This window comes from Abrus precatorius, unplaced genomic scaffold (genome assembly GCF_003935025.1).
Source record: "Abrus precatorius isolate BTA unplaced genomic scaffold, Abrus_2018 Scaffold8, whole genome shotgun sequence".
In the NCBI taxonomy this organism is placed as follows: domain Eukaryota; kingdom Viridiplantae; phylum Streptophyta; class Magnoliopsida; order Fabales; family Fabaceae; genus Abrus; species Abrus precatorius.
In genome coordinates, this window is record NW_020874428.1 from 10,006,548 (window position 1) to 10,017,530 (window position 10,983).

Here is a 10,983-nt window from a genome sequence, read left to right on the forward strand (position 1 = left end):
TAGATTATTACCAACCGATATATTTGACACCATCTGAACCAAAGCAAATCACAATATGGTTCTGCTGCAATCACACTCCCTCTCAGAATAGAATCAATTCTGATTCACCTAGACTGGTACCTCACCAGAAGTTGAACCGGTTTGCCCGTGGATTAAAGGCTCCTCTTTTTCCTAAAATAGAAAAATATGACATTTTATTTATGTTTAATCTATATAATAAATCGTAATATTTTGATGCACTAATTTACATATTTAAACCATTTAACCCTATCTTTTTATTAGGGCCCATAAGCAATAACGCGGAAGCCTGGGCATAATTATAAAGATGGATTACAGTCCCGAGCCCAAATGAATAAACGAAACTTTAATCCTAGTACCCTAGCTTTAGTTGTAGTCTGTGTGGGGGGTTTATGGCTGGTCACGCATCTGCAGAAACTAGTCATACATAGTCTATCTATGGTCATCACTCAGCCGTACGACCGTAAATAGTAAAACCACCTCAAATCTTCTCTCTCTTAATTTCATTCTCAACACTCACTCAGGTTCGGTAGGAATAAGTAAATAAAAACAGAGATGTGTGAAAGTGGGAGAGTGACTTGGGAAGGTTGCAGCGTTTTGCTAGACATCAACGACGGTGACCGTCTAGTTTTCGCCCGTCTCTCTCCCGCTGCGTAAGTTTTCACCCTTTCCTTTTTCTTTTCATTATTTACTATTTATTATTATTAATTCTAAATAATGGAATTACTTTGGTTGCAGAAAATTGAAGATTGGGAATAAGAACTGCTCTCTACAGCCGTTGATCGGTCGTGCATTCGGTACTCTCTTTCAAGTCGAAACTGCATCAGATGGACCTTTTCTCTCTCCTGCCCAAGGTAGATCTCTCTCTCTCTATATATATGTATATATTTGTTTGTATAAAATTCTGATTTGATACATAATAATGATCATATTGCAATATTGCTTTGGCAAATACATTTAGGTAATGTTACTAACAATGAAGAAATAAGAGACGGTGAAGTAAATGTTGAGTCCAAGGACAATCGGGCTTTGATTGACAATAATTTGGCCCAAAGTCTAACTGGTGAAGATATAGAAGCCATGCGAAGGTGAGTGTATCTTCATTTGTTTGCATTTTGGTTAATATTATTTTATAGGAATTGGATCGTAAACTGAATTTATGTATTTGTTTGGACCTTTGATTTTATGTGTAATGGGAATACAGTTTTGATACCATTGTTTGTTAATTTGAATAAAGCAAACAATGTTTTGCTTGCTTTTTGGTAAGAGTTATTGTTTCTTTGCAATGCTTATGGGGTTCATTAGTGAAAAAAAGTATCCTTATACCTTTTATGCAGGCAGGGTGCAAGAGGTAATGAAATTATTGATGCTCTCATTGCCAACAGCGCAACATTTGAAAAGAAAACATTGTTCTCACAGGTATTTTGATACATGAAAAGCTTTACCTAGTTTACTTTGGAATAAATTTACAATTACTTAATGGTAGTGTGAGCCCCAACCCCAACAGAAATGATGATGTAAAAGTTTAACACTTAACACGCGTAATGCCATTTAGTGGCCTACACCAAAAGCACTATAGCAAGATAGTGCCAGGTGGGATGATTGATATTTTAAATTTTTGTTATACATATAATAGTGTTTGTCCATTAGAATGCTTACATGGGCTGACCAGCCTACCTCCACCATATTTGGGCCTGCATCACCTGACTAGGGTACTGCATGTCTAGCTTGCTGAGTTGATGCAATGGCTAATGGCAGCACCAAATATGATTTTTGGTGGGGCTGTCATTCCATGTTAACAGTCCAACTGTAAATAACATTACATGTGTGTTTAACATTTTACATCAATTTCTCTGTTAGCACTCACTAATATCAAATAATGGAAGGTTGAACTTGTTAGCGAGTTGGCAACTTTAGGGATTACTTTGGATAGATATAATATACTTTTGGACATCAAAATATCATGGTATCATCAATCTGGGACCAAATTGTATATTTATTTTTTATTTTAGAAATGAACTGAATCTTATGCTGTTTTTGCAGGAAAAATATAGACTTAAGAAGCAGAAGAAATATGCACCAAAAGTTCTTATGAGGTGTCCTGTTGCTAGGAGGTGACCTTGAATATTTTTCACTGCTGGCTTTTATCACTAGATTTTGACATATTGATAATGGTTCACATTTCTTTTCTCTCTGCAACCAATAAATGTGACTTGAATATGAAAGATGCAGCTGAAAGATCTTGCCTATTTGGAGCTTCTGGCTTTTGTTTTAATGATGGAAATGATATTCTTAACATTATACTGTTTTGCCTTTTGTCACTGTCTTACGAACTGTCTGACGTGGGACTGGTAACATTATAATGATTGAAGTTCAACAAACAATACAAAGTCACAAATAATAGCATCAAGCTGATATAGCATGCACTTTGAACATTTGAAATAATTTTTTTCATGAATGTATCAAGAAAATATAATATTTTTCTCCTATTAGTAAGTAAATTATAACCAAGTTTATTGCGTAGAATATTTATGGAACTGTTTGTGACATATTTCATCCAACATACCTTTGAAGGTATACACTGTCAGTTTTTGATATTTTGAGTTTCGCTACTCAATGACTAACAATTGGCATTGTTTATTTGTTTTTTGTTCCAGTATATGTGAGGCCTATTTTAAGAAGTATCCATCTAAAATTGGGTGAGTCTTTATGCTTACAAGTACTGTTTTCTGTTACATGTTGACCATTTTTATTTATTTTCTATTAGATCTGAGCTATTCTTTTGGAGCTATAATATCATTATTGTATGTAAGTGCTTAAAATCAAAGAAGAGGAAAAAGAAAAGGAATATTAGAGCAAGTGTCAGTATTGTATTTGTTAAAGGTTTTACTAGAGAGACAAGCTGTACAACTGCTAATATTGTGGTTTTTTTTTGGTAAACCACAACCTTGAGTCCATTTATCTTATTTAATTTTAATCCTTTCTCTCTATATATTTTGTATTCAAATATGGGTGTTTGAGAAGAAGCCAGACTTTTGAATTTATGATCAATGTCAAGATGTAAATATTTTTACTTTACTTATCTTTGTTTTGGACTTGTATATACTATGCCATACATGCTTAAGTCGATAACACATATGTAGCTGTTTATTGATTTAAGAAGGTGGGTTCATTTCTTCTAGTTGAAGTGATGCATGATATTGTTTCTAACTTACAATGAATTATTCAGGTTTTTGCGGGTGGACACATTGTCCCTTCTACTTTCCATGGGTAATGTTTCTTCAAATTCTGACATTCTCATAGTTGATATGGTTGGTGGCCTTCTTACCGGTGCTGTGGCAGAACGTTTAGGAGGTGTGATATGACTTATACTAAGTTTGATCATTTTATGCTATTTTTTTCCCATAACGTGTAATAAACTGAGAATCATAACAAGAAGTCAATGATAATATGAAGTAAAGGGCACTTAAATGCTTATATATATTTAGTATAGTGAGAGAGAGAGAGATGGGATTCGCTAATATTTACACCTACTTATTTTTTAGGAGTATTTTAGCAATGCATTATTATGGCTTCCTTTAAATAGACTAAAGTTATAGCTTGCTAACCCACTCCAACAATAAACTAAGTGAGTATATATTAGCATCCATGGTTATTAATGTATAATCACTTATTTGTGAAAGAAATATGTTAGCATGTTATAACTTTCATTTTCTTAAAATACACTAGCTTATTAAAAAAGGTGTAGCTTGTTAATTTCTCCTAAACAATAAGTGAGTGTACATTAGCAAACTCATATATATATATATATATATATATATATATATATATATATATCATGCTTAACACTCTTTTGACTGAGTGAACTGCAGTATGAATTTTCATAGGTAATTGGCTAGTACATGCATTATGCTTGATGTATTAAACACATTTAATATCGTTACAGGTACTGGTTTTGTGTGCAACTCATATCTTGGGCAGGTACCATATCCCATGGATATTGTGAGGATATTTAACTTAAGTGATGAGATCTGCAAGAGGTCAGATTATGTGATTTATTGCAGTTTATCAAACATATTTTCTTGTTGCAGTCATGAACTTTTTTTTATCACTTGTTGCAGCATTAGGTTACTCATTGCACTAATTTAAATTATTTGCATTTTTTATGCTTATTTTTTTTCAAAAGATAGTTTGGGTGTTCATTGTATTGAACTGGATATTTTTTACATTATTAATACAATTAGATTTTTCTTCTGAATGAGCAGTCTTAGATGCATTTTCTCTTTTAATTTAATAGTTTGTGAACCACAGGAAATAGAGACAATTTTGTGAAAGTTTCTTCAAGGATAATAACCATGTGTTCAATTAATAGGAAAAGCTGTTAATGTTATAGGCTCATTCAACATGTAAAATTGATGTGTTCTCTATTGTATTCATATAGTTAATTTCATGTAACTATATGAAGACCAAAGAAACTGACTTCAAATCACTTGTTTGTTTACAGCCACATCAGGTGGTCAGTTTGAATACATGTGTTCCAAGGTTTTGGTTCTTTGCCTGACTTTATTATCTTTTTTTATTTGTCGCAGAATTGTAAGGTCTCCCATTTCTGACTTGTTGTCACAAAAAGAATACCCTGAACTAAACCTGCAACATGATGGTGTCTGCAATGTGAAAAGCCAATCAAATGTAGGTAACGCTTCCTTTATTGCATAATCGGTTCTATTTTTTTGTTGCACACAATCAGAAGTTACTATGCAAGCAGGATCAAATAAGTGCATCAGCTAGCATGGAGGAAATTTCTTCTCCATCAGAAAATGAAATTTCTGATCTTGGTGCTGAGAATACTGAACCTGCTATCAAAGTTTGTAACAAAGCTCCAAAGGCTGGAGAAAAGGCACAGCAAGAAACCATTGACTTGTGGAAGGAAAATGGTTTTTCCAGGTATCTAGAGTTAAATATTTGCCTTACTGTTCAAAGAATCATTGAGTTGAGGATTTTTCTTTTCCATTTTTACAGCCTAATTATTGCTGCTCCAGAGTTGGATACTTGGACATTGGTTAGAGATCTCTTGCCTCTTTTAGCAAACTCAGCTCCATTTGCTATTTATCACCAATATCTTCAGGTAATTTAGTTCAGACTTCAATCTTAATGAATTGTGATGTGATTTGAAGGTATCCATGCATGATAATATTTTCAATTAATTGATTTATTTTCTTCTAGTTATTAAGTGTTGGGATTCAAATATTGTTTGTTCTTGCTAGCTTTGTTTATAACCTTAGGAACATGTTGAAGATGGATTATGAATACTAGCAACTTTTTAAGGGGTCAAATGTTTTCTGGCTTACATTAATCAAATCGTTATATATATTTAAAGAGGCAGAGTGCTGTTTTACTATTGATTATTGATTAAACAATGCCACACAGATTATCAAATATCCCATACACATGGAAACAGTAGAATTTTTTTTTTTTTTTTTTTGGGTGGATAAGGGGTGGGGGGTTAAAAGCTGAAATGCTTTCTGTTCCCCTAATAGTAGTATAAATTTTGATTCTGCTCATTTGGTTGCAAGAGGAATTGCAAACTTTTTTACTGATATCCAAATGAAAAAATGAAGCCTTCTTTTTATAGAAGAAAGAACTCTAACTAGCAAAAAGACCCACCACTCTCTAAAATTTTCTTGTACACTTGTCTTCCAGCCCCATCCTGATATGATTTCCCTCATCATTACACGTTTGATTCTCCATTTCTCTTTCCTCAAACTCGTAGACCAACTGGCCCTTGCTACTGTTAAGCCCATTTTTTCCCCTTGCTCTTCTATATATGTGGTTCAGTGGCCTTTCAGGTTTACAAAATGTTGTTTGTTCATATAAAATGCAGCCTCTTGCAACTTGCATGCACAATCTACAGCTTGGGAAAATGGCCATTGGATTGCAAATATCAGAGCCTTGGCTTCGTGAATACCAGGTATTATTTATTTCTGTTATTCATATCAACATCATGAAAATAGATAAGTTTTATGAAGTCCTTTGTTTACATAATTTAGAAGGGAAAATAAAAGTATATTCATCTTGTCTACCTTAAGCATAGGAATTTTAGGATCTGTCCTCGCTGCCGAGGAAATGACAAAAGAGGTTAACAACTAGACATTGCCCAATCTGAATGGGGGATGACCCCTGGAATGTGCGTGGGATAAATGTGAGGGGGAGAGAAGCAGGTAGGAAGATTTGGGCAAGAATTGAGTAAAGGGGAGAAGTTTTGGAAAGGGTGTGATATTCTGTATGTCTACTGAATTTCCCCTATTATTTAATTTTTATACCCCTGCATTTTCTTTGTAACTTCAGTTACTACATAGGACTACTCTGCTTGTAAAGAGCTTGGTCTCCATTATTTCTACTTTTACACGAAGTACCTATCAGTCTCAACAATGTTTTTATGGTACAGTCCGAACGGATCTCGTAACATTTTAATCGTGTGCAGGTACTTCCGTCTAGAACTCACCCGTGCATGCAAATGAGCGCATTTGGGGGCTATATTCTGAGTGGAACTAAGATATGCGGCAGCTAATTCCAGTTCCACCAGAATACTTTTGCTTTGATTACCCCCTTTCTTCATCATTTGCAACCTCATATATTGGATAACACAACGCGAATACCAACTCTTTCCGGGACCAATTGTGTTATCATTTCGGCAGCATAACGTGCCAATTCAACATTTGTGTTTCCGACAAGCTGTTGGTCAGCCAAAGGCCTAAGTGTATCGCTGTACACTAGTTATTTTAGTGTTTACTGTCTGCATCATGCAAACCTTTTAACGGGCGCCTAATTTTTATTGCGGGCTGTGGTCTGATTTTTTCTTTATGGCTTTGTTATTTAATTTCTATTCTTTTCCTAAAATCTCAAAAATAGGCAAATTGAGAGTTTGAAACTGTTATTTCATTGGTTTTTTTAACTCTTTGAAATATTGGACCGGGGTTGTGACATCACAAGAGTGAGAGTGGGAGTTGATTTTTAAGATGTTTTTCTGAAGAATAAATTAGGGCAAATCCAATCAAGCAACTAACGAGTTACAAATTGTTTTATATAATTAAACTTCATAATACTGCATTATTTTTTATTGCATCTTAATTTCTTAAAAAAATCTTAATTGGATTCCATAACTTCACATTTTTATTTTAGTATTCATCTCTATTGTTAAATGTGTAAAAAATGAAAAATACAATCAATGGTTGGCTGCTATGGACTGACTAGGTGTGCTCTAAACTCATGATGAGTTGTGTAAGGTACTGGTTCAGTTTTCGGAAGTAGATTCTGAATATGCTTTTATTGAATGTAATCTGGTAGGGCAAAATCTCCCAATTTAGAGAAAGAATCAAAGAATACAAGAATATTCAGGACTTCGAGAGTTTAGTATCTCCCCAACCGACCTATTATTAATTCATCTGCTTAAATTCTCTCTTTGCCCTTCATCCCTATTTATTCTCTGTTATTTACATTTTCCTCAACTAATTGGGCCTCTCTTTTTTTGTTGAGCCTCCTTACATAGACTTTACTAATTGTGGTTTGGGCCTATTACTAACAATACTCCCCTCCCAAAGTTTTACCTTGTCTTCAAGATGGAATTTTGGAAACTGTCCGTGTATAACCCCAAAGGACTCAGTTGCTTCAAAATCAGGTAGGTCCTTCCACTTGATGAGGACCTCGGCCTTTCTTGACAGCCCATTGTGGATTGCTAGGATTTTGCTTACTTCAACTTGCAGCTCTAACTTCTCAGATAGTATTGGTGGCAGTGGTTGGGGTGTAGTAGTTGAGCCAATAACTTTCTTTAGTAAAGATATATGGAAAATTGGGTGTATTTTGCTGTGATTAGGTAATGCCAATTGATAAGCAACTTGTCCTATTTTCTTGTCAATTTGATAAGGGCCATAAATTGAGTTCGTAACTTCTCATTCATCTTTGTTGCAAGAGATTTCAACCTATAGGGTTGTAACCTTAGGTAAACCCAATTGTCGACTCCCAAATGGACCTTTCTTTGGTGGTGGTTAGCAAATTTTTTATCTGATCTTGTGCCTTCAACAGATTCATTTTTAAATAATGTAAAATGATATCTCTTTCACGTGTTAACTGGTTCATGTCCTCTATCACTGAGGGAATTGTAGTTCCCTTTAGAAAATGAGGTGGATCGCACCCATATAGGGCCTTAAATGGTGTAAGCTTAGTGGAGCTGTTATAATTGGTGTTGAACCAAAATTCAGCCCAACTTAACCACCTTGGCTATTGCTTCGGTTTGCTACCCATTACACATTGTAAGTAAGTTTCAAGGCACTTATTAACAATCTTTGTTGGCCATCGGATTGAGGGTGGTAGGCAGAACTGAATTTAAGTTTGGTACTAGCCAATCAGAACAATTCAGTTCAGAAATTACTTAGGAAGATTTTATCTCGATCTAAGACAATAGTGATGGGAAATCCATGTGACTGGACTATTTCCTTAATTTAAATTTTTTTACTATATCACGTGCTATAAAAGGATGGGCCAATGGATAGGAAATGAGCATATTTGGTGCTTCAACCACCACCATGATATTGTCTTTACCCTGAGCTTTTGGAAGACCTTCTACAAAATCCATTGAAATGTCTGACTAAACCTGTGTGGGAATCGGTAAGGGTTGCAAGAAACCTGCAGGTGTTAAAGTTTGGTATTTGTTCTGTTGACAAACATTGCAAGATGCCACATACTGCTAAATGTCTTTCCTTATTCCTTCCTAAAATACAAAGGCTGCTATTCTTTTGTATGTTATGAAGAAACCTGAATGACCCTCTATAGGTGAGTTATGAAATTCAGACAATAGTTCAGGGATTCGTGAAGAGTCTTTGGGTAGAACGAGTTTTCCCTAATATATTAGTTTACCATTTTGTAAGGAAAATCTTGGGTGTACATTTGAATCTTGGAGGAGACCTTGGACAATTGTCAACTTAGGATCAACTTGCAACTCTTCAGCCCAATCTTCTAAATCCTGAAACTTAAGCTTAGAGATGGCATCATAAGTCATTTTTCTAAACAGTGCATATGTAGCCCCATTTTCATAGCCGGGTTTATACTTTATTTCAAAGTCGAATCCAATCAGTTTAGAGGTCCAACGAAGCTGTTCCTCTCCAAATAATCGTTGATCATTCAGAAATCATAAACTTCTTTGATCTGTATGAATGATGAAATGTCTGCCATCAAATAGTGGCGCCACTTCTGTACTGCTAAGACGATTGCCATCAATTCTCTCTCATAGACTAACTTCAATTGGGCCTTATCAGATAATGTTTAACTGAGAAAAGCTATTGATCTGCCCTCCTGTAATAAAACTGCCCCCAACCTTTTGCTAGATGCATTTGTCTCCACAATAAAAGTTTTTGTAAAATCTGAAACAGTGAGAACTGGTAATGCAGCCATTGCACCCTTTAAAATATCAAAAGCTTCCTGAGCCTCCTTACCTTGCTGAAAACTGTCCTTTTGAAGGAGCTGTGTTAGAGGTTTAGCAATGCTCCCATAATTCTTAACAAACCTGCGATAATAGCCTGTAAGGCCTAAAAATCCTCGTAGCGCCTTCACATCTTTAGGGGTAGGCCATGTCATCATAACTTGTAATTTTTTTTGGTCTACAGCAACCCCTTGTTTTGAGATAATGTGACCCAAATATTCTATCTGCTTTTGGCCAAAAGTACTTTTTTTTTTTTTTCTGTTGGCAAATAATTGATGCTCCTTCAAAAGTTGTAGTACTAGCTGAAGATGATTTGCGTGATCCCCCTCATCCTTACTGTAGATTAAGATGTAATAAAAAAAAAAAAACAAGAACGAATTTCTGTAAATAAGGGTGTAATACCTCATTCATTAAAGATTGAAAGGTTGAAGGAGCATTAATTAATTCAAAGGGCATCATCACAAACTCATAATGCCCTTCATGTGTCCTGAAAGCAGTTTTAGGAATATTTTTTTCCCTCATCCAAATTTGGTGGTAGCCTGATTTTAGGTCTAGTTTGGAAAGAATAGTTGCTTCCCTCAATTCATCCAACAATTCATCAATAATGGGAATTAGAAATTTATCTAGAATTGTAATCTTATTAAGGGCCCTATAATCCACACAAAATCTCCACCCCCATCTCTTTTGTTTACAAGAATGACTGGACTAGAATAAGGACTTACACTCGGCCTGATGATACCGAAGACTAACATATCACTCACGACCTTTTCTATTTCTATCTTTTGGTAATGAGGGTACCTGTATGGCCGTAAATTGGCTATTTCAGATCCTTCTTTCAACCTGATGGCATGCTCTTGTCTCCTTGGTGGTGGTAGGCCTTCTGGTTCTTTGAATACTTTCTCAAAATCCTCCAAAATTTTATAAAGTTCATGAGGAATAGTGCTTTGCATCATTTTTAGTATTTAATTCTTCACCTTCGATGAGTTTGCATTCAAGGAGCAATCCTTGTGCCTCATCTTGTAGAGCCTTGACCAGTCCTAGTTCACCTGGATAGTCCTAGTTCACCTTTCAACACCATAGTTCCCCTTTCCACAAGCACTTTCAATGAGAGTTCTCTGAAGTTAGCTCTGATTTTCCCCAAACTAGCCATCCATTCCATGCCTAGCACCACATCCACCTTCCTAGGTCAAATATGAAGAAATCTTGTTGAATCTTTAGTCCTTGAATTTGAAGTACTACCAGAGAACAAACCTCTTTACACTTAAATCTTCAACCATCCCCCACTTCCACGGTGTATGTTGTTGTCTCAATCACATGTAACTATTTATCGTGATCAAATGTGGATGATATGAAATTATGGGATGCTCTGCAATCCACTAATACAGCCACCTTTGCACCTTCAATCTCATCCCAATTTTGATGGAACTTTTTGAAGTTAGTCCAGTAATACTACACATTGACAATTGTAATTCTTTAAGATCTGCTCCGTCCTC

The 10,983-nt window shown here is 35.3% G+C and overlaps 1 protein-coding gene across 4 annotated transcripts; it reads left to right on the forward strand.

The window, feature by feature from the left end:
• Nucleotides 1–351: 351 nt before the first annotated feature.
• On the forward strand, nucleotides 352–6,971 carry LOC113847165 (tRNA (adenine(58)-N(1))-methyltransferase non-catalytic subunit trm6). Of its 4 annotated transcripts, none has more exons than XM_027476081.1 (13): nucleotides 352–671; nucleotides 757–872; nucleotides 980–1,106; nucleotides 1,356–1,437; nucleotides 2,062–2,132; nucleotides 2,676–2,717; nucleotides 3,248–3,372; nucleotides 3,965–4,058; nucleotides 4,608–4,707; nucleotides 4,784–4,962; nucleotides 5,038–5,143; nucleotides 5,900–5,986; nucleotides 6,500–6,971. In XM_027476081.1, the coding sequence occupies exons 1-13, from the start codon at nucleotides 574–576 to the stop codon at nucleotides 6,584–6,586; spliced, it is 1,314 nt and encodes a 437-aa protein (XP_027331882.1). In that variant the 5' UTR covers nucleotides 352–573; the 3' UTR covers nucleotides 6,587–6,971. The 4 variants fall into 4 exon arrangements, with proteins under 4 accessions (XP_027331882.1, XP_027331883.1, XP_027331881.1 ...); XM_027476082.1 differs by having other exon boundaries at nucleotides 398–671; nucleotides 1,001–1,106; nucleotides 6,500–6,884; XM_027476080.1 differs by having other exon boundaries at nucleotides 398–671; nucleotides 5,900–6,884.
• Nucleotides 6,972–10,983: the final 4,012 nt, after the last annotated feature.